The sequence below is a fragment of the Xiphophorus maculatus genome, chromosome 9 (genome assembly GCF_002775205.1).
Source record: "Xiphophorus maculatus strain JP 163 A chromosome 9, X_maculatus-5.0-male, whole genome shotgun sequence".
Classification (NCBI taxonomy): domain Eukaryota; kingdom Metazoa; phylum Chordata; class Actinopteri; order Cyprinodontiformes; family Poeciliidae; genus Xiphophorus; species Xiphophorus maculatus.
Window position 1 is genome coordinate 24,586,591 of NC_036451.1, and position 22,884 is coordinate 24,609,474.

At 42.2% G+C, this 22,884-nt stretch overlaps 2 protein-coding genes across 5 annotated transcripts; one reads left to right on the forward strand and one right to left on the reverse strand.

Annotated features, from left to right (window-relative positions):
- Positions 1 to 1,627: 1,627 nt before the first annotated feature.
- Positions 1,628 to 7,962, reverse strand: chst7 (carbohydrate sulfotransferase 7). 2 transcript variants are annotated; one of them, XM_023340227.1, is made up of 3 exons: positions 7,764 to 7,962; positions 3,844 to 6,514; positions 1,628 to 1,953 (listed from the first exon to the last, which is right to left on the reverse strand). In XM_023340227.1, exon 2 carries the CDS (start codon positions 5,136 to 5,138, stop codon positions 3,867 to 3,869), a length of 1,272 nt encoding a protein of 423 aa, XP_023195995.1. In that variant the 5' UTR covers positions 5,139 to 6,514; positions 7,764 to 7,962; the 3' UTR covers positions 1,628 to 1,953; positions 3,844 to 3,866. The 2 variants fall into 2 exon arrangements, with proteins under 2 accessions (XP_023195995.1, XP_005804481.1); XM_005804424.2 differs by having other exon boundaries at positions 3,850 to 6,514; positions 7,764 to 7,959.
- Positions 7,963 to 8,229: 267 nt separating this feature from the next.
- On the forward strand, positions 8,230 to 22,481 carry tubgcp5 (tubulin gamma complex associated protein 5). 3 transcript variants are annotated; one of them, XM_005804425.2, is made up of 23 exons: positions 8,232 to 8,610; positions 8,715 to 8,768; positions 10,276 to 10,384; positions 10,606 to 10,702; positions 10,780 to 10,859; positions 10,932 to 11,067; positions 11,831 to 11,948; positions 12,248 to 12,337; positions 12,534 to 12,627; positions 13,863 to 14,115; positions 14,540 to 14,742; positions 15,619 to 15,734; positions 16,021 to 16,289; positions 16,391 to 16,589; positions 17,330 to 17,518; positions 17,634 to 17,816; positions 18,451 to 18,535; positions 18,612 to 18,732; positions 19,600 to 19,751; positions 20,730 to 20,855; positions 21,788 to 21,876; positions 21,980 to 22,080; positions 22,182 to 22,481. In XM_005804425.2, the coding sequence occupies exons 1-23, from the start codon at positions 8,477 to 8,479 to the stop codon at positions 22,226 to 22,228; spliced, it is 3,045 nt and encodes a 1,014-aa protein (XP_005804482.1). In that variant the 5' UTR covers positions 8,232 to 8,476; the 3' UTR covers positions 22,229 to 22,481. The 3 variants fall into 3 exon arrangements, 2 of the variants coding, with proteins under 2 accessions (XP_005804482.1, XP_023195994.1); XR_002753327.1 differs by lacking the exons at positions 19,600 to 19,751; positions 22,182 to 22,481 and having other exon boundaries at positions 8,230 to 8,610; positions 21,980 to 22,004; XM_023340226.1 differs by lacking the exons at positions 8,232 to 8,610; positions 8,715 to 8,768 and having other exon boundaries at positions 10,295 to 10,384; positions 10,610 to 10,702.
- Positions 22,482 to 22,884: the final 403 nt, after the last annotated feature.

The window sequence follows — 22,884 nt, forward strand, 5'->3', positions numbered from 1 at the left end:
GATTACATCTGGATGGCAGAGGATTAAGAGAACAGTAGTGAACAAACATCAAGGTACATTGGGAAGACGCTGGCGACGGCTGGGTATGCGCCACATAGGGATGCTGCGCTAGAGGGGGTTCCAAAATTACACCGTAAAAAAAAATAAAAAATTAACCAGCATTTTCTGTATCATCATTTCAGGTTCGAGTCTGGCTCCGCCCATCATCTTGGTTGTTGTGTCTTTGGGCGAGACACTTCACCCGCCTTGCCTTGCCTGCCAGTGGCGGTCAGAGGGCCCGGTTGGGGCCAGCACATTGCAGCCTCGCCTCTATCAGCCAGTAGGTTGCCACCATCAGCATGCGAATGAATAGATGAATTCATTTCACACTACTGAATGTACAAGTGCTATAAAGTGCTATGCAAGTACAATCCGTTTACCATTTGCTGCTCGGACACCAACATGTCTTTTTTTTGGGCCTACATTCAGAAAGCTAACCCAACCCGTTACCCTGAACTCAGGGTAATGAAACATGGAGTGAAACATGGTGGTGGCTGCATCATGTGATGGAGATGATTGGACAGGAAGACTGGCCAAAGTTGATTTGAATGTAGATTTCTTTGTTTAAAAAAAAAAAGAACATAATTCTTCACAATTATGCACCACTTTGCATTGGGTCTGCTGGAAGAAAAAAAAAATCCCTACAAAGAACGTTTGACTACTTTTGCAAAGCATTATACATGATGATCAGCTGTTAGTGAAGAATGTCCCATTTACGAGTCACATGTTTTGTTGCTGAAGCCACGCTCCAATTGTACTTTTCAGTACAAGTGTTCTGGACAAACCCAGCTGATGTAACAAAGAGGGTTCTTACTGGTCGATAATCAACCGTATGAATCTGGAAACCATGACTACAGAATTAATACAAGCAGTAGCAAACTTTCACTGAATTTAAATAGCTCGAAGGTCCTTCTTTTGTTCACATTTCCACAAGTATTCAAGTAAGAGTAATTCTAACAGAACCGGCTTCTGAAATCGAACGTGTCGACGGTGTTGAACCCCCAGAAAAGCCTCCTTGACCACGGGGACGTCACCGGATCGGAGGACGCTGTGGACTGTTGCGGATTAAAGGAAACAAAGAGGTCCACCGGTCGGAGGACAGAAGCAGGTCTTCAGGAATTCTGCGGTTGATCAGAAAATTTCACACCCACATGAGAGATTTGTCAAAGAGGCTGTTGCAGCTGTCCGGATTCCTGAGAGGGGTCAGGGGCGGAACAATAGCTTCTCAGTCAGAGGGGGTTTTGGGTTTTTTTCCCCCACCCCAGAAAAATACTGTAGTTTCTTCTTTCAGCACTTTTAGTGAGCAGGTCTCTGTTTAATATCGGTAAGTCAGTAATGCTGGGGTTTGCTGTTGTGCTTAGTCACAGGCCGGACGGAGAAGTCACTGCAGTAAGGCCGAACTTAACGCTGCCACCCTGGATCCATGTCCCGAGGAAGGCCCCCCCATCTCAGGGGTTTTTTATGGCCCCGGTTTGAACAGGATTTGAGGAGGGATTAGTGCTTCTAAAAAGGACAGAGGTCGGCCAGAGTAATGGCAGCACAAACCAGCCCCCGTCTCTTGTTTTACCCCCCCCCACCCACCCCAACTCCTCCGCGTCTCCACGGGACCCTCCTGGTGTCGAACAGGCAGCACGGTGAGAAAATAAGCTTCCTTCTCCTCGTTTCAAATCCAACTGAGTCCGATTGGCTGCTCTTTCTCTCTCCCCCCCAACCACCCAATCTCACACACACACATACACACACAACCTCCTCCTCCTCGTCTTTTCGGTATCACCATTTCTCCAGTTCATCGACCCAGCTCGGGTGAGGATAAAAACAACCCAAGAGGCACGCTTGAGAGCTCCTAGTGGACTGCATTCCTGCAGCCTGTTTTGTTATTCCACCTTCTGCCCCTCAGCCTTGATTAGGAGGACCCTGCAGGAGGGGAGAAACAGAGAAGTTAAACATTTAAGTCATGCTACTGCTGCACAGTGGATCAGAGGCATTCGAGTGGCACAAAAAAAAGTGTGTATGTGCGAACGCGACGCATAGGGGCGCCATGCCAAAAGGGGCGCCATACGTCGGGATAGCTTATTTCTGGGTTTCTGTTGAAAACCTGCTTGGAAGTGGGTATGCGTAGACCTCAGTACGGACACCGGGACACTGCGGGGAGGCGATGTGCTGACGGCTTGCAGGCCTCGCGGCGGTGAAGGACCTTGCTTTGTACCAGCTGCTGGTGACAGCGCGGTTGTAACCTCGCTAGGAACCCTACCCTGTCGCAGACCGCCACGAAACGAACAATGGCTCTCTTCTTGACAGCACAGTGACTCACTGCCAGCCCCCCTCCAGCTACCCATGAGGGGACCGGGCTGTGCCAGGGACACAACAACGAGCCCTCTGTGGAGCAGCAGAGCTGTTGGTCGTTAAAGGGAGTCGAGATATTTCTGATGGTCTCACTTTGAAGGCTCCTGTATTTAGCATTTAGACAGCAATATATATTATATATATATATATATATATATATATATATATATATATATATATATATATATATTTTTTTTTTTTTACAAACGCAATAAATCACATGCAGTGCATTGGTAATGTATTCAATATTTTTCCCCCCACTACAAGCACAAACCTGAACTGGGTTTTCTTAGATTTTATAAGATACACAAATAGTTGTATATGAGGAAAAGGGATTTTTTGGACAAAAAAAGAAAAAAAAAAAAAAGCATCCACATGGCCATGTTTCACCATAGGAGTGATGTGTTCAGGGTCTTAATCAGGATTACTTTTCCATCACAGAAAGCGTGAAAACAAAAGTTTCTGTCCCATCTGATCAGAACACCATCTGGCTTTCCTCTCAACACTTTCCCATAAAGGCCAGATCTCTGCCTTCCATTACTAGCGGTCATCCGGCTAACGGATTCTTTCACCTGATTTCAGCCTCTTCATCACTTCCTGTCCTGTCTGATTTAAACTGAGACTAAATTACACATAAATAGACTCTTATTTAGTCATTTTGGGTAACTATCCACCTTTGGGCATCAAACACAAGGCGCTTTGTGTGCAAAATTTGTATTACTAAAAAAAATAATAATAATAATAATGATTCTAAAAAAAGTCTATCATTTTCCAGTCACATAATAACTATCCACTACTTTGGGTCAGAAAATCCCCAAGAAAATATTTGTGGTGGCAACAGGTCAAAAAGTGGAAAGGTTCAACACTATGTAACAAGGCATCGTCATTCATTAGCCAGGGCCGGTTAGCAACTGAAAGGGAAAGGCTGATCTGATCAGTAAAACTGTAACACAGCAGCAAGATATTATTGTTATCTATAACATTAAAACAACAGGGAGCAAAGTGCAAATTGCCAAACGGATATCGCGGTTCTATGACTTGAGATTGATAAAAAAAAAACAAAAAAAAAAACGAGATCAACAAGTGGCCCTCGGCCTCTCTCTACATTTTGGGAGGTTCAGACTCCCAAATGTCCCTGCGTGTGGATGTAAGAGGACGCGTTTAAATGTTCACACAGCGACTGCGTGAAGTGGCGTTTGACCCCCTTTTCTGTGATCAAAACGAGCGAACGTGTGTTTTTCTGGGGCTCTGGTTTCAGTCAAGTGAAGGTCACGGGTTATAACCCAGCAGCAAAGCACTCACCCACTTCCTGTGCTGATGGAAACGTAAGTATAACGCGAGGTAGAGAGAGACTGCACTACTGTAGTCACTGCTTTCTCTCTCTGAGATAAAATCTCAATCGTTGCATTGGTTTTTTTTGTGCTTTTTGCACGGTCTTACCCCCCCTCCACACACACATACACTCACACGCTGCTTTCCGATCCTCATCTGCTTTTCTCCACCACGGTGTTCCTCTCGTAGCCCAGCTGCCTCATCACTTCGCTGCAGTAGGCCTCCACCTGGCCGATCTGCTCCACGTTCAGCCGCTCCCGCCACGCGTAGATCGCCTCCTTCGCGTCCCTGGACGATATGAGGAAGGGCTTGTCCGACGAGTAGCCCTGGCCGTGCGTCATGTTCAGCGCGAACCTCTCCAGCGCCGGGAAGCTGGAGAGGTTGGAGAAGCGGAAGAGCCGCTGCAGCTCCTCCAAGGGGCGCAGCACCAGGTCCTCGTAGCGAAGGCGCAGGTAGTTCCTCCTCACCCACGGGGGAGCGTTCATCACCAGCATCACGTCGCTCAGCCAGTTGTCGCAGATCAGCTCCATGGCGCTCGCCACGTAGCTCTCCGCCCGGTTCATCCTGTTGCTGGGCACCAGCAGCCGCTTGTACTTGTCGCTCTGCTTCTTGCTGCGCAGCACCTGGATGCTCTCCTTCACCAGGGCCTGCTTGGTCTTGAGCCGCGAGTTGTGCACGGCCCGCGGGTCCCTGAAGAGCTGGATGATCTGCAGGTTGATCGCCGGGTCTCTCATCAGCGGGACCAGGGTGCTCAGGTCCAGAACGCGCACCCCCTTGATCACCATCACCGGGTACTTCTTGCACTCCCTCTCCAGCTCGCGCAGGTCCCGCTTCTGGCACTTGGCGCACTGGTCCTCCCGCACCAGCCCGATTTCGTGGCGCCGGTGCGCGTCGCACAGCGGCTCCGAGCAGATCACCTTGTTCATCTTCCAGCCGAAGATGAACGCCGTGGTGATGTTCTGCGAGCCGGCGTAAAGTTTGAGGACGGAGAAGTCGCAGCGGTACAGGGCGTTCATCATGTCGCGCACCGCGCCCTGCAGGCTGCCCGCGTCGCCGGGGTACAGCGCCTGCCAGATGTGCCACATGGGCTCGTACAGGTAGAAAACGTCCGGGTGCTGGTTGAACAGCTCCCCCAGAAACGACGAGCCGGTCCTCCAGGTGGCGTGCAGGTAGATGTGCGTCCGGGTCTGGGTCCTGTTCGTCGGCGCCGGGTTCTCCGCCGCGTCGCTGCCGTTGGCTTTGAACCCGTTATCCCAGAGGAGCGCCACCGTCTTCTCCAGGTCGGGGCATCTGGGCTGTTGCTGCGGCAGTTTGGCATTCTGGGCGGATTTATCCCGGTTATCTAACACGTAGGGGATAAGCAGAAGTAAACCTGTATATGCCAGAATCAAAACCAAGTACTTCTTGTGGAGCCTCCTCTTCATTTCCTTTCGCCGAGAGGGGGGCTGGGAGCTTGTTTTCACAAGAGTCGGCGGCGCAGCGGTCTGTGGAGCGCCCCGGTCGCTACTGTAAAGTTATTCCTCTGTGTGTTAGTGTGGGTGCGCATCAATTGTCATCCGGCGAGGCAGAGCGGCGCTCTGGGTAGGCGTGGTGTCAGACAGCGCAACGGGTCTATTCATGTAGGACCGCCCCACCCGGAGGCGGTCCGACATGCGAGAATAGACCCGTTGCCGTGTTGTTATTGTTTACGTCCGGAAATTTCGCGCCTGCGCACAACGCTGGAGGGCGAAAAGACTGTTCTTTTACATAGTTCTGCTAACAAAAAGGAACCTGGAGATATACGTAGGTATTATTATGTTTAGTACAATGCGCCACAGCAGAGGGGAAAAATAATGCAGGAAAACCTTTGAAGAATAACTAAAAACCACTCATAATCTTCTTTTTTTTTTCTCGCTCTCGGTGTCGGCTAGGCTACAAGCAGACTCGTTGCCCATAGCAACTGACAACCACTAATGTTATCGGGAATCAACACACAAAAATACACGCAAGATGGATACTTTTTGTAAATTGTTTCAGGTGGAGATTTCCGTGGCAAGTTTATGCCCTAAATGAAAAATGTAAAAACTTTAATTGATTTTTTTTTTTTTTTTTTGCTATATATTTTTGTTGCTCCTTTTCTATGGCTAGAAACGAACTAAATAGACCAAATAGGAAAAAAATAAGCGCCAAAAAAGTTAAATAACTGTAAACATTCAGGGAAATGTCAGACTACTCTTGGTTTTATTAAAAAATATGACTTGTTTAATGTATTGTTGTGCAGGAAAAGGAGAACAAAAATTCATAATAATATTTATGCGTCATCGATTGTAAAAAAAAAAAAAAAAAAAGAAGAAGCAAATTTTGGCCCCAGAGGACTCTCAACTCGGGGACTTTAGCCCTCGGTGAAAACAAGGTTGGAGACCCCTGCTTTAGATGATTTATTAAATATAGTCATGTTTCTATAATAATGGCCTATGTCTATTTCACTTTTTTGTTGCCAAAATGTTTTTTGCATAAATGAAAAAAAGTCACTACCTCTTTTTTGCCAAGAGATGATTTAAAAAAAGACTTTCACTTTCACTTTGGCCATTGCTTTAGGAAGGCAACAATATGCAGCATAGTGGAAAAAAATGCAAATATATATTCATTTAAAATTTTCCTACATTTTATTTATTTATTTATTTATTTATTTGACCTTTCCTGAGCTCGGAGGATAAAGGATACACGTTTATCTCGTTTCCTTCCTAAACCCTGCTTGACTGGAAGCAGGAAGCAAACAGGCAAGGATGTGATCCTCTGGACTGCAGCTGGTTTTGGTTCCCTATTCAAAAAAGAGAAGAAAAATTCTTATTCCAACTTTCTCTATAGAATCTTTAGCAGCTTGACATGCAACATCAATCGTTGCTATGACAACAAAACAAGCACGAGGCAGACAATAAGCACTAAAAAGGGATCCAATCCCTGTGACTACACAGTAACGCTACACCCGCCCGTCCACACGCTTTCCAAAACAGAGAATAACAATAACTATTAAAAAAAAATAAAAAATGTATATGTCATCCAATCAGTTGCTTTGTGTTGCTCTCCAAAGAATATGCTACACCTTCACAGTTTTCAGATCCTTGAGTATTGTTTACAGTCATGAAAATCCCCAAATATTAATACAACTCGCCTGATATGGGCCTATGAGTTATAGATAAAGTAATTAATTGTTGCAAAAATATGCATTCATAAAAGAAAAAAAAAGAAAAGAAAAATCCGTGGGGTTCCAAAATATCCGGCCTCCTGCCCCTGGAAGTTCTTTCTTAAGTTTTGCCATCTAAAAGGAATGATATTGTGTGGCACAATATTCTGACAACAACAATAATAACAATGTTATTAGGCTGCAAGGTGGCTCAGTTGTTAGCCGCACTGTCTTGATTCAACAGCAGACTCTGCAGCAGAATTGGATACGGTTCTTTACATATTTCCATATTATCATCACATGTTGCTAAATTGTATGTGTAACTATTGGCACTTCTGTTGTTCTCTAGGATATTAAACCAGTGGCACATAGTTCAGTTCAAAGTATTTTAGTGATCATATTCCTTCCTGTCTGGTTTTGATACAAAAGAGGGAACTATGTATGGCAACTAGTAATTAAGACCACAACAGTTCACTGGTTTTCTGACTCTGAGGCTGTTTTTCATTGGAAAAAATAGTGTCTTCAGTCAGAGGCTTCTTCAAATCTGTTCCAGTACAGACTGTTACAGGAGATCTTCTTTGCCCACAGCCATTACCGTCTACAATAACTATTTCATTAAATGATTTGCAGCAACATTTAATTTCCCTTTGGGATCAATATTTTGGAATTAAATTTGATTTGAATTAAATGTGCTCAACTCAACTGAAAGGTGACTTAAGCTCCAGTTTCAGCAACTAGAAGGCAGCTTTGAATTTTATTGTTGCTCGTTTAGCAACCATAAACGAGCAACAATAATGACAACAATAATGAAATAATAATAAAAACCTGAATTTGTATTACTCGATACAATTTCGTCTCTTTATCGAATAATACATTTCTCTCTTACCTACACAAAAACGTCTTCCACACCGCCTCAACATCACCGCTACCCGAGTCATCCGCCGGTTGACTGCAAGGGAACGCGTCTTGTGTTCGTGCGTTTGCTCGGGCAAGTCACGCCCCGTTACAAATAAAAAAAGAAACCACCAAATAAATTTTGCTCCTTAATTTAATATTTTTAAGCACGCCTAGCTTAGCTTGACGAAATAGTCTATTTATTTTCCTCTTTGTGGAGCTGCTCAGAATCTACTGAGAGTGAAGGCGGGGCTATGGCTAAATCTGTTTGTGGGCGGAGTTTAGTAAACTTAGAAAATGACAACAAACACGAAGAACATGTATTAAAAGGCAGATAAAAGTGCACAACGTCTGGTGAGAAGGAGCACAAATTTATTTTGTTGTGAAAAGTTAATTATATCCGTAAATTTAGCCACTATTAGCATTAACCTCGGAACCATTCAGACGAGAGAAAGGAAAACAAACCCACGCCTCTATCTTGCGCATGCGCACTTGCTCTTATTTCCAGAGCCAAACGGAGCGCGGTAATGCAGAAAACGATTAACAAAAACAGCTTAACGTCTCACCTTTTTGTAGCAAATAAACCCATTTCGACCCACTCCCGGTTCCCGCAGAGCCACCAAAGCGGCTACATGTCAACGGCCGTCGGTTGGATGCAGCCTGTAGCAGCCTGAAGCTAACTGCAGCATCAGCAGCTGCGGCAACATGGCACACTGGAGCACCTTCGAGAAGGAGACGGAGAGAGAGACGAAGAGGCTGGTCAGGTGTCTCAGCGGAGTGCAAGACGAGGAGGACCAGAACTTCCAACTGGCGCTGAAGTTCGCTTGGTCAAACTTCAAGTGAGTCCGTCCTGCGCTGGTTGAGTCGGAGCTAGCCTGTCAACAACGCTAGCTAGCTAGCTGCAAGAAGGTGAGCTTGGCTAACTGTGTGCTCCGTCCGGCAGGTTTCATCGGTATTTGGATGCCGACAGTCATAAAATTCAACGCACAATCAATGGGTGAGTAAGTGTTCCAGGTCTGTCGTCTAATTTCCTCTCTTCCCTTTAGGCAGAGGGTTGTTTTCCTCTATTCACAGTTCCCACGCCCTCTGAAATATATACATATATTTGATTTAATCAATTTCCTGCTCTGGATTAGTATGGAAAAGAAAGTAGAGTCTGGAAATTATGTGTATTTTTAGACTATTCCAAGTCTTATTGTCTAAATCCATCATTGCACTCTGCGGGTTTTTGTACGTTCTGTATTTCAAGTTTGGCCTTGATAAAATAAATATATTTATTAAATTCATAGTGGGCTTTTTTATTTACACATGGGCAATGAAGCAAAACCCCCCCAAAAAAGTCAAACTGCACAACCTTTAGTGTCAAGATAGATAACATTACATATTAAGAGCAAAGAGTAGTGTTTGTGATAGTTTGTAAGGATTTTAGTCAAACACTTCTGCCAAAAAAATCCTGTAATTATAAGAATTGTGTCTCTCATGGTCAGAACTAACCTTGTAACGTTAGTTCTGATTTTTTCTTTTTCTAGACTTTTGATCACATTTTACTTCCCTCCCCACTTTCGGACAGTTGTTATGCTGCGTAACCGTGGCAACAAGGTTTTCTTAATTGATTGGCATCCCAAAACCTCAAATCCTACCTGAACTATGACCCCAAACACTAGGGGAGTTGAAAATGAAGCTTCATGGATGCAGAGAGCGAAAGAGATGGAGGAAGTTCAAACTTTCTCCTCCAATCCACAACCCTAACTACTTTCTAACTACCGAACAGATTAAAAGAGAAGCGGCAAATGAGGTAGATTAGCAGACCTTGCCAATAACTGATTGTATCATCCAGGACGTGTTACTATTGCATATCGTCTCTTCTGCCTGGATATTGAGCTTTTAGCATGTCGTCACCGTCAGTGATGCAGCAACAGTTTTCAGTAAGAGGCCACTTCGGATTCGTTGCGAGACTGACTGCTACCAGAATTGCTTCCTGCTCAGAGTATTTCCATCCACTATGACGCATTGAATAACTCAGAACTTTGAAGTTCTGAATTATGATTTTTTCCTACATTCTGTTTTGAATAAATAAAATGTTTTTGAATTTAATTTAATAAGCTAGTTGTTAGATGTGGTGAAGTCCTGGAATAATAGTAATTTATTGCATTTATGTTCATACTTTTTTTTTAAATTGACTTTTAAATAATAATATTATTATTGCAACAAAGTTTTGCTCAGTATGTACATTTTAAACGTTGAGTTGAATGACAATAATCTCTAAGTGAGCACACCCAACCAGGTAGATTCAGACTATATTTTTCAAAATGTTCTTTTCTTTTAGTGATCTAAACATGAGTTTTTTGTAGTTAGTCTATTTCTCAATTTTTTTCTTCCAGTTTAAAGTGTATTAGAAGCATAAGAATTTGTTTTATAATAATAAAATAAATGACCCACGTTGCACAATGCTGTTATGCATAATCTGTTTTTTCTTCTTCATTTTAATTTGAATTTTTTTAAAGAATCTATGAAAAGCTGATGGTCCACTCTGACCTGAGTAAGGCGGGCAGCTGGAGGAGACTGACCGAGGAGTTCCTCACCTCACCACTCCCCAACACCAACGGAGCGAAGGTAATGAACCGAGTGTGGGAATTGAAAACATGAATTCTGACACGAGCCAACACAAACAGCGTTGGCCAACACATTTCATCATGCCTTGTGTTTCTCTTCTTCTTTTTCTGTCTTTTAAATACCACAACATCCTCATAGCAGAAGGGGAAAACAGCACTCCAGATTGCATAACCTGCCACTAAACTTTCAAACTGTTCCACTTACCTTTTTTTTTTTTCTAGACAGACACACACTACGGGATCCTGTCACTGCTGCTTTTCTTATCAGATTCTCCCTCAAACACAAACTTCACTGAGAGACCCAGGGTGAAAGATGCCGGTGAGCTTCTTCTGGTATTTTACACTTTGGAATTATTCACCCCCCTTCCACCACCAATTAATCGCGTGTCCGTTCAGAACCGGAAGACGAGTTCGACTGGGCCAAGTACCTCATGGAAGGGGAGGACGTGGACGCCGGGCCGTTCCCGGACACGCCGGTGGGTCTTGGAACGACGGCGCCCTTTAAACGCGTTTCCGTGGCCGCATGTTGTCACCTCGCTCTTCTGTAGGAGTGGTCGGAGGACGAAAGCGAGGACGACGACCGGCAGCAGCCAATCAGCAGGGAGGACTCTGGGATCCAGTTGGACAGAACCCCCCAGGAGGACCAGGACACCACCAGCAAGACGGTGCCAGTCGCGTGGACGGGTGCGCCGAAAACACAGAAACAAACGCAGAAACAATCGTAGAAATTATTGGCACTAGAGCCGCAAACTGGAATGTGTTTCATTTTCCGTTTATCTTTGCCAAAACAGAGGTTTCAGTCTGGGAAGTGTCTGTGAATGTCACCTTTTCCAGTCTTGCCTATTGGTTTCTCAGTTGGATCTAGGTCTGTGATTTGACTAGGCCGTTCTAACTGACAGCACGTCATTGTAGCTGTGGCAGTATGTTTAGGGTTGTCTTCCTAGGAGAAGAAATTTTAAACTTTAAATCTTGCATCCTTCCATTCAGTTTTTTCCTGTATCCATATTATTTACACTCCCGTGTCCCTGAATAAAAGAAAAGAATCGTCAGCATGATGCTGCCACCACCAGGTTTTTTTTACTTGGGATGGTGTGTTCAAGGCTATGTGTTAGTCTTACTGTCACACGAAGCCAAAATGCAGTGGTTTATAAACTAACGAAGTTATTTTAAATACATATCTCTATACATGTGCATTGAAAGCCTTTTAAATTTTTATTTATTAAAAAAAAGAAAAAAAAAACATTTTTTTTTTTTTTTTTATATGTACTTTCTGTTACTTTGTCGGTCTGGTACAAAAATCCCAACAGAATCCATCAAGTTTTTTAGTTGCAATCTGACAAAAATGTGGGAAATTACAGGAGGGATAAATCATTCTGTAACATACCGCAGGAATAGTGTGTTATAGTTTTAAAATAACCACGTTTTGGCATGCATTTCTTCTCCCCAGTGGGGGAACCAGACGCCCGGACCTGGCTTGAACAGCATGTGGTGACTCCATACTGGGTCGCTCACGCTCCTCGCTTCTCCCACAGCTTGCATTTACACTCCAACCTGCTCAACGTTTGGTAAGATTTCAGACTCCTTTTAAGATCAAATTTGACTTTAATCAGTAACATGTGGATCTGAACTCAGAGGGAAAATTCTATTTTAATACTGGTATAAAATTTTAATGTGGTATAAATCATAAAAGTGGGCTGGAAATGTCACTAAGTTGCAAATTACACATTTGGAACTGTACATAGGACGTTAATCTTAATACTAAGCAAAATCAATGGTTTTTTCTATGTTCCACATGACATAAGCAACTTTTCCTCTTATTTCTGAGTTGAAAGGTTGTGTGACATTCAGGTGTTCTCGCTCTCAGGGACCAGCACTTGTATAACACAGATCCTCTGTATCTGCCGGAAGAAAAAGCCTTCGTCACCGAGACTCAGGTCGTACGGGAAACCTTATGGTAAGAATCCGGTGACGCTGAGCCTATTCACAAAAGTACACAGAAAACGATCTTCTGTTCCTCTTAAGTGAGTTTAAGTGTCTTGTTGATCCCCGGACTCACGGATCCTCCCCAGATCGATGAAGTAATTATGTTGGCGCATTGATTATACATTTTTTATTTTTTTTGTCACGAGGATGATCTGTGTGTTTTTCAGGCTTCTCTCCGGGGTGAAGAAACACTTTATATTCCAGCATCATGACGGCAAAGTGTCGGTGAGGAATAACGTGGTGGTAACCCATCTGACAAGTGTAAGTTTTTTTGTTGTTGTTGTTGTTTTTCTTTTTAAGAGGGGAAAAAAAACACAAACATTACCGACAGGGATGCAATCACTTTATCGAATTGGAATTAGTTGGCGATTAATGGTTTAGAAGTTTAAAAGTAGTTCCAAATCGATTAATAATGTCCATTTAGACCTTCTTCTTTTTGTGTTGTAGTTTGCCCTCCATCCAGAAGAGGGCACCGCTCGTCATCCTTAAGCAAATCTAGCTGATACAGAAATAAAGATGGCAGAATGGGAAAGAGAAACGGTCAGAACAGAGTCCGGCTCCTTAAGCTATCACCTTGATGTCGCTAAATACCTGCCATCATCAGCGTCATTTCTAATTAGCTTACATCGTCCCATCGTTACTATAACTACTAATTTTACCTTAACGGGTAAAAAAAATCATTGGGTTTTGAAATGCAGAGTGGTGTTTATTATTTTAGCTTTTCTAAAGTAACATCACATCAGCAGACAAACGCTGAATTTACAGAAAACTATTTAACAAGTTCGATATCTTATATCCCCCCCCAACAGTGGCAGCAGCCGACAGCAGGAAGAGATTAACCTATTAGATGTAATTAGATGTATAGAAATAATATAGAAATAGTTTTTTTCACATGTATAAAGCAATTAGTTTGTATTATTCAATGTTTCTTTTTAAAAAAATATATATTTTTTGTCATACTAGCATTTTGCTCTTGGGGTGCCCCCTGGTGGTATGGGGTCCCTAAGCAGCCGCTTAATTCGCATGTGCCTTGGGCCTGCTCTGTGTGAGTTTGTGCACGTCATGGGGGGAAGTTTGAACATTCTGAACATCTCTCTGTTCTTTGGGAATTGAGTGTTTTTTACATATTATTTTCATCTTTTCACCTCTTAAGAGGTTTCCTGTTTTATGTCTAAGTTTACCAGGGTGAGAAAACCATAATTTTAAGTTTATTCCGTCCAAACTGAATAACGCTGGCTGATCCGAAATACTGTTAAAATTAAATGAAGTTTTAAAATTCAGCTTGTCGTGGAATATGTAGCCCTTTATAGAAACACGACGGAAGAGAAAATGGCCGCTTGTCAATTAAGCGCCCATCGATCGGTGAGATCCTACAACTTTGGATTTATTAACATTAATTGATAACTTGCATCGCCAATTGCTGATATTTTACCAAGTGCTTTTTTTGTTGTTGTTGTTTTTTGATACTAGGATGTTGTCGTGTTTTTGTTCTGCAGAACTGCCTGCACTCTGTGCTGGAGCACGTCGCCGTGTACGGACAGGCGGTGTTCAGGCTGCAGAGGTTCATCGACGAGGTGACGGGCCACAGCTCAGAGCCTGGCCCGCCGGGCCCGGCCTCCTCCCACAGCTACAGGAAGGGCTCGGAGCCGCCTTTCAGGACCTACCAGGCTTTTGTTTGGGCTCTCAACAAATACTTTGCCAGCTTCAAAGAAGAGCTGACCGCAATTGAGCGAGAGGTCATCAGCAACGGCAAGCTTCGAGTTCATTATCGTAAAGAGTTTGTTTTGGATTCCCTTTGATAAGAGAGCCACAGCAGAGCTTCGCTATTAACTGTGTAAACAGTGAGAGGTCCCACTCCGTTCCTTTTACTTTCAAGTCATTTTTCAGGGTTGAATAAATACGGCTTTAAATGGCCATAGGCTATTTATGTTTAAGGCCATTTAGAATTGCTGTTTGTTCCTTAAATTGACCTAAAATGTCTGAGCTATGCAAACACAGATGTATATATTCCGAGGGACAAAATCTTTTGATGATTACCATGATGACATCTGCTCCATTCCTGTGTGCCCCTATCTAATCCTAAAGGGAAAACCTGTCCATGTTATTACTGAGTATTGATGTGTTTCCCAAGGGGCAGCTTTCTTGTTTTGTATGAACTGTTGTCTGTTTGCAGATGAGACGGTCACCCTGTCCGGCGTTCTAGAGCGTCTCAGCCCTCACCTGGCCCAGATCAAAGTGTTGCACAAAGTCTTTTGCACGGGAGTCGCTGAAGTTCCCCCGGCAACCCCAAATGTTGTGCGGGCCTCTCACTTGCTCAATACTCTCTACAAGGCGATTATAGAATATGACAGTGTTGGAGATGCATCAGAGCAAGCGGTGAGTTTTTTTAAAAATAATTTTTATTCTAAACCTAAAGGTGGAGTTTCTGGGTATTAACAAAGAAACGGAGTTAATGAAATTTCATACATACTTCTGCGAATCCGCTACTGTGCTAATAGAGGAGCTAATTGTTTTTTTTTTGTATAGCGCTTTTGCTAACTATGAAAACATTCAGCACACTTCTAAAGCAGTAATTTACTCGCCTGTTTTGTAATCTCGAAGTTGAATAAAGGTAGACATTTGTGTTGGAAGTTTGGGTTATTGACTGTCAAGAATTTTTCTAGTAGTAAAACGTTCATCACTGTCTTATTTTGACAGTGATGAAGACTGCTTATGCAGCAGTTGGTTCCCTCTTCTCTCTTTTGTCCTTTTCTCCCCCCATGTCATTATCTTCGTAACATAAAAGAAAACATGGAAAGTAGAGAACAACATACAAACATACATACAATATATAGGGAAATTATAGAACATGTAAATGATACATGGCAAAATTAAATTGGTGTTTGAAGGTTGTAGTCTTTCAAGGGCAGATATAGTTTGAGTTGAAGTCGGTGCTTTACTATTAGCTTCCACTAAACACAAAGCTGATATAATGCTTTAGTATTAGCTTTCACTAAATACCAGGTTGATGTAGCACTTTAGCATTAGCATCCGCTAAATATGATGTTGGTGTAGTGCATTAGCCTTAGCTTCCACTAAATACCAGGTTGATGTAGCACTTTAGGATTAGCATCTGCTAAATACAATGATGGTGTAGTGCATTAGCTTCCAATAAATACCGGCTTGGTGCAGTGATTTAGGTTTAGAGTAACTAACGTTTTAGCTAGCAGTACCCACTGCTGGTTAAATGTGTGGCCATTCTTTCTGTACCAGGTGGCTCTGCTCTTTTCTCTGTGGACTGAGACGGTCAGGCCATATTTGGAGATTGTGGATGAGTGGATTGTTCACGGCCATCTGTTCGATCCTGCCAAAGAGTTCATCATCCAAAGGTTAGCTTCAAGGAATCCTTACACACACTTCCCACATATGTAGCAAATTGTAAGCACAAATTTGAAGATGACTATTTTTTTATTTGTAATAAGATTAAAAAGAATCATTCACCTTCCATATCCGCAACATGTTAATATGTTCCGCTTTGAGTCTCGATAAGGTGTGTAAGTTTGTAGTTGTGACACTATTCAAGCAGTCTGAATATTTGAGGAAAGCCACCAAAATAGATTCACAATCGTTAATATTATGAAATCCAGAACATCTATGTTTTGTTTTGTTTTCTAGAAATAAGGACGTCCCAGTAAACCACAGGGACTTCTGGTACGCCACCTACACCCTGTACAGCGTCTCCGAGATGGTGGACAGCGAGGAAAAGCTGAACGACGCAGCCAGCGGGAGCTCCGGTGGGGATCCGGGCTCCAGCAACAGGCAGCTCACCATGGTGTCCTTCCTCAAACCAGTGCTGAAGCAGATCATCATGGCCGGGAAGTCCATGCAGTTGCTCAAAAATCTGCACTGTAAAGAAGCCCAGGATTCCGAGAGGTCCTCCAGAGGTCGGTGTTTGTCCTGTTAGTGCGTAATTACAGTTTTTTTTTGATTTTTTTTTTTTTTTTTGAAGGAATGTGTTCACGACCTCAGAAAAATAACATTGCAGATGCAGAGAGGAAGAGTTTGTACACGGTGTTTCTGGAGTCTGTGCAGTCCCGCCTGAGCAGCCCAGAGGAATCCCCGAACGACAAGATGACCGAGCAGCAGGCCACGACCAGGAGCATCATAAAGATGCAGTCCATCATGGCGCAGCACCTGGAGATCGAGGACGTCCACGATCCACTCTTAGCCATCAACTTCGCCAGGTAGCAACAAACCGAATCACCTTTTTTGCTTAACTAATGGTAACTGTGGCTGTGCTGGGAAAAATAATTAAAGTATTTCTATGAAAGCTACAGGCATTGGAAGTAATAGTATGTTTTCATATCTGATTTAAAAGGGCAGAATTATGTAAAATCAACTTTTTTGAGCTTTTCATGATATAATGTTTTTCTATCATTAGAAACGCACCTGGAGTGTTGCCTTGATTTTTTTTCATGCATGTTTGAGAAATCCTTTAATCTTCCATTGCAACCATTCAATTGTGCAAAATGCCTGGGTGGACATAGCTCCGCCTTTGAGGACAGAGCTCCTCCTCAGAGCTGCAGTTTCTAAGCTTCTACAGTGCAGCCCTCCCCCACTCAGCTCCTTCAGACTAGCCAGCAGCAATTAGCAAACACCTGGTGGAATTGAGCGTCTGGTGAGCTCATTATAGGAGCTACTGCTCAGCAAAAACATAGTTAAAGGGTTAATTGAGGAGCCATGTTGTGAGGACTTCCTGAAGGCCAAGTTTCATAAAAAACAAGAGTTTTTAAAGGGACAGATTTTCTTTTAAGTGATATTTAATATATAGCATTTTTTTAAAATAATCAGTTACCTGACTGTGCTACAAAATGGCACTAGGTGCCTGGAAAACACATACTACTGCCCTTTAAAGACAGAGTGGGTTCAAAGAAAAAATTAGAAGCCCAAAATGAATGCGACATTCATGCACCTTCTTCTTCAGACTCTACTTGGAGCAGAGCGACTTCCACGAGCGCTTCTCTGGCGGCGACTTTATTGTGGACCGCTCGTCTCAGTCGGTCACCTGCCAGACCTTCGAGCTCACCCTGCGCTCCTGCCTCTACCCCCACATCGAGAGGCGTTACATCGAGTGCTGCGGCAACCTCATGAAGACTCTGAAGAAAGACTACAAGTAGGCACTGCTGTGTTGTGTTTTAAAAAATTTTTTAAATATTTTATTCTTGTTGCTCTAAGTGCTTACCGTTGTGTCAGGTCGTATCCAGCATGTTGTTGTTGTTTTTCGGCAGGTTGCTGGAATACCTCCAAGCCATGAGGAACTACTTCCTGCTGGAAGCCGGAGACACCATGTATGACTTCTACACCGCCATCTTTGACAAGGTGCAGGAGAAGGAAAGCTGGCAGCAGCCTTCTTTTCTCAACGTGCTGCTGCAGGAGGCAGTGGGACAGCGCTACCCGGAGGACAGCAGCAGGTACTACAGGTCTTTGCTGTCAGATAGATGTAGCAGAGTGAAAACTGTGCGATGGCGTATTAGGGCAATCTCCCCCCTGCCCCCCCAAAGAAAGAGCGACAGAAAATTTCCTAGAAAAAAATTTAACATTTTGAGATTAATGTAAGATTTATTTATTTATTTATTTATTTTTATTGAAAAAACTAGGAAATTCCTAAATTTGAAAAATGTTAAATTTGCCAGAAATAACTCAGAAATTCTGAGATTAATCTCAGAAATCTTGTATAAATAAGCGTGGAAATTTCTGAGTTTCAAGAGTTGAAAATTCATAACTTACGAAACTCAGAAATTTTCTAGTTTTTTCCTTGCACATTTCTGAGACCTCAAAATATCTGAGTTGTTTTTTTGTGCATATTTTTGAGTTTTACAACCCAGAGATTAATCTAAAATTTTACATTTTAAAAAGTTTTTTTCTCTCACAAATGTTCGACTTTTGGAGCTCACAAACGTCCTTGTTTTTTTGGGTTTTTTTCTAAAACATTTCTGAGGTTACTCTCAATATTTTTTTGCCCAACATTTACTGTGACCCTAATATGTTGTCGTAAATCTGATCATTGCAAAGCAAATATTTCCTTAAATATTTCATATCCTATAGGTTGTCGGTCTTTCTGGAGCCTCTGGACGCGTCCAGGAAAAAGCACCCAGTGAATAATTTAGAGGTCCTGACCCTGAGTTACAAGGTACACGGAGGCGTTGCGCTTCATTCATGCCTGGTAAATGTGTGGTGCTGACATTTGCTTGGTTTGCTCTCCTCAGGTCCCCTGGCCCGTAGATATTGTGATCAGCTCCGAGTGCCAGAAGATTTACAATCAAGTGTTCCTTCTCCTGCTGCAGATTAAATGGGCTAAATACAGTCTGGACACGCTTCGATTCAGTGGTAAGAACTGAGACCAGAGCTGAGACGCTGACATCCACCACAGCTGAGAATTATTAAAATGATTATCTCTCTTTTTTTTTTTTTCTTAAATATTTTGGTATTAAGACATCTTACCAAACCAAAGTCACCTTTTATTTGCCATTATCATTAGAAATGCTATTAATATTAGACATATCATGCATGATGGGAAGCAGTTCAGTTATCGCTTATGCATGAACATCCTCAGTATGGACCTTTAAGTAGTCCTGCCCCGTTTGTAGGAGGGGGCGGGGAAAGCTCCAAAGCATAATGGTTCCACTTCCGTTCTTCACTGGCTGTGTTTCCATTACAAATGTCTGCAGAACTTTGCCGATATTCTGCAAAAAAAAAAAAGCAATTTTCTATTTGCGTTGTTTGCATTAAATATGAAATGCAATTAAAAATCCAACGTGAATAGGCTTGTTCACGCGATAAGTCATTAAAAAAAAAAACGCGCCGCTCCATCATCCTTTTTCCTGTCGTCTCCTTCATCTTTTCAGCCGGTTTTTGATCATGTGACTCGTACGATGTGGAAAAAGCGTTTCCATGGCAACCCACAGCAATTAGTATATTGAAAAATCTACTCATTTTGATTCAGCCGAAACATCAACTCAACCAAACGCAAAAAACTTTAGTTGAAAACAAATTGTGTCATTCTCAAAATTGGTGTGTTTCCACTAAGCACATTTATTTTTGTAATTCCAATGTGCCCAATGGAAATGTAGCTGGTGTGACTGAGGCGTTCTTAGAGCGACGCTGAGATCATGTCTTCCTCTAAATGCGGCGGGTCAAGTTAATACCAAGGCGTTTGTGTTGTTGCTTAAATGCTTTTCCTGTGCTTTTATTTAGATTTTGCAGAAGTCACAAAGAAACTGGAAGGATCTCCTGCTGAGGAAGCAAAGCTGAAAGAACCAATAAGCCAGCAGATTCACAGAATGTGTCTGCTGCGCGTTAAACTGATGCACTTCGTCAACAGCCTCCACAACTACATCATGACCAGAGTAAGAGGAGGCTTATCTCCTGTTCACAAGGAGACTGAAAGTTTTCTAGGTTAAAAAAAATAGGCCAAGCTCAGTCAGATTGGATGGGGAGCTAGCTAGTTAGTTTTCATCAGACACAGATTCTTAATAAGATTTAGATCTGAACTTTGACTGGGTCTTTCTAACACAGCGACATGGTTTGATGCACTGCAAAAATACAAATTCTAAGTATTTTTGGCGTAGTTTCTAGCACAATTATCTTAGTACACTTGAAATAAGATTAAACTAACTTCCAAGTAAATTTTCAGCAAGATAAAGAAGCTTGTTTTAAGTAAATAATTGCTTCCTATTTAATTTTTAAAAATGGCTGGTTCAACTGGCAGATTATTTCACTTAAAACAAGACATTTTTCCCCATGTTAAAAGTGAAATGAATCTGCTGGTGCAACTAACGCTTTTTCAGGGATTGTTTCCTTGAAACAAGCCGCTAGATCTTCTTGAAGAGTTACTTGTAAGTTAGTTTTGTCTTATTTTAAGTGTACTAAGATATTTTCACTAGAAACTAGACAAACACACTTGGTAAGATTTTGTGTTCTTACAGTGTGCTTGTTAGATTTCCCCACTTAATCAGCTGATATTTGAAGCTCCTCCAGTTTTGACATATGTCTCACATTTTGCTAATTTCTCTGGCTTTCCATGCAGTGCTTTCTCCACAGCTGTACAAATGTCACTTTTTGTTTTTTTGTTCTTGCAGAACAGTTTCAATAGCGGATATTTGCAGCAGGTCTCTGTCATTGAGCAGCCTCTGATCCAAATCGTCTTAAAGCTTTGCAAAACTTTAGCAGCTGATTGTCCGTAAACCAAAACAACCTTTTTTACTTCCAGAGTCTGAGAGATGAAAGCACGAGCTCCAAACCACCTGAACTTTTTTTTTATTTTTTACATAATCTTCTCGTTTGCAGTCTGAAAAGTGAGAGGTGTCTCCTCTGTGTGTTGGCAGATTCTGCACAGCACTGGTCTGGAGTTTCAGCACCAAGTGCAGGAAGCAAAAGACCTGGACCAGCTGATCAAGATCCACTACAGATACTTGGCGACCATCCATGACCGCTGTCTGCTGAGGGAAAAGGTGAAACTCGCTGTGCTGAATTCTGAAAACAATTATTCAGAGGGTAGAATGATCAACAACCAGTGGCACAATTATTGGTGTCGACAGTACCTGGTAAAAACCAATAAGACGTCACTGTGTTTTCAAAAGGAGTTCTTGCACAGAGAGTCAAACCACACAGGCTGTAATGTATTATTTATGTAAAATACACTGGCAATTGAAAAAAATTGTGGTACAAAGCATTCTAACAAGTTTCTCAGGCCTTTGGGAAGAGAATCGGGCCCACAGCATCATAGCACCTCCACCGTATTTAACAGCAGGCATGTGGTTCATTTCCAAACATTCATCCTTTTGTTTTACGCCACATCCAAAAAAAGGGTTTGTTGCCAAAAGGTTTACCTGTTATTATTATTATTATTAAAGTTACTCATTTAAAATATTTTATTGAATTTTACCTGAAGCTTTTTCACTTTGACAGACAGAATAAAAGAGAGGGAAAAAAAACATAAGGCGATTTTAGTCCTAAGAGCTAAAATACAAAATAAAGCAAGTGAATAGCCCTCCACACCTTGTTACTCACTACCAATAATAAATCCACGCTGAATTTATTTTAGGGGTTTTTACACATCTTTTGAAAACACTTGTCTGCATTTTGACAGGTCGTCAAAATATGACAACGGTTTTGATGACTTGGTGTTTCGAGTTCCAACTGTTCAGCTCTGCAGTCTTCACAGGTTGAGGTGTTTAATTTGAGTGAATTACTTCAACATAATGCTCTCTTTAACGGCCGTAGACAAAGTCGTCTTGAAAAATTCTCAGCACAGCCACCTCTACACACACACACACACAACTGTCACACAGCTCTTTAGCGCTATACAGGTAGCATGAGATGGACAAAAATGAGGAACCGAGCCAAAAGAAAATCTCACTTCTAACACGTTTCATTCCCTCAGGTCAGTTTTGTGAAAGAGGCGATAATGAAGGTTCTCAATCTGGTCCTCATCTTCTCAGACCGATGGCAAGCTGGATTTGGCGCTTGGAAGTAAAGCCTGAATAAAAACCCTGCACTGCAACTTTGCTCAATTTTACCCCGAGGATGTTTGTCGGAGATCTCCATGGTGACCCCACGTTTTGTCTTTGTGCAGGATCGAGTCTATAGATAAGATGGAGTCTGATTTCAAAAACTGCCACATGTTCCTGGTGACTATACTTAATAAAGCCGTCTGCCGGGGCTCCTTTCCCCACCGTAAGCCAATCCTGTTCATCTGTGATTCCCCAACGTCAAATGATTCACTTTACACAGACAGAGATAATGATTTGTTTGTTTCCCTCTTTGTGTTCCTGCAGTGGAGTCTCTGGCCCTCTCGCTGATGGCAGGGTTTGAGCAGTGCTGAGCGACCCTCCATGTTTCACCCATTAATCACTTTGCCTTTGACTGTTGTTATGTAACCTGCTCAGACTGATGGAGTGTGACAGTCATTGTTAGTTCATCAACAAAACATCAAGATCTTTATTTAAAAATGGTTTTTGCAAGTTTTTTTTTTTTATACAAAATGCCATGTTGATTGTAAATAATGTCATGTGTATATGCATAAGCACAATAAAGTTGCCTTGTTGCTTCTGGATAGAAAAGGCACAAAAGTTCAACAAAGAAGGAAATTAGAAAGTTGAGGTAAGACCTGGCTGACCTTACGGAAAAAGTTTTATTTAAATGTATACTACTACAAATGTACATGCAGTATATTAGTGGATTTCTGTTGAGTCAGAAACCTAACAATCCAATTAGGCCAAAAAACATGTCAGTTTTTCAATACTAGGTTTGAAAACATTGATTTGTCTGACATTTTTAAAGCTGCAATATACAATTTTTGGTATTTTTACTTATTTAAAACTGTCACCGTGTTGTGACAGCATAATAAGAATCTGTGAAAAGATCAAGCTCCTCCTACTTGAGCTACTAAATGTGCAAATGAGGGAGAAGGAACTCATCCTTACAGAAAAGCAATTTCTGCCGTCATTGGTGGCCACGCTAACTAGCTATAGCATTCAA

Coding starts and splice junctions, on each gene's coding strand:
- tubgcp5 (XM_005804425.2), top strand. CDS start 8,477: ATGGCACACTGGAGCACCTTCGAGAAGGAGACGGAGAGAGAGACGAAG. Junction 18,536..18,611: donor TCCTGACCCTGAGTTACAAG/GTACACGGAGGC, acceptor TGCTCTCCTCAG/GTCCCCTGGCCCGTAGATAT. Junction 20,856..21,787: donor GCTGTCTGCTGAGGGAAAAG/GTGAAACTCGCT, acceptor TCATTCCCTCAG/GTCAGTTTTGTGAAAGAGGC.
- chst7 (XM_023340227.1), bottom strand. CDS start 5,138: ATGAAGAGGAGGCTCCACAAGAAGTACTTGGTTTTGATTCTGGCATAT.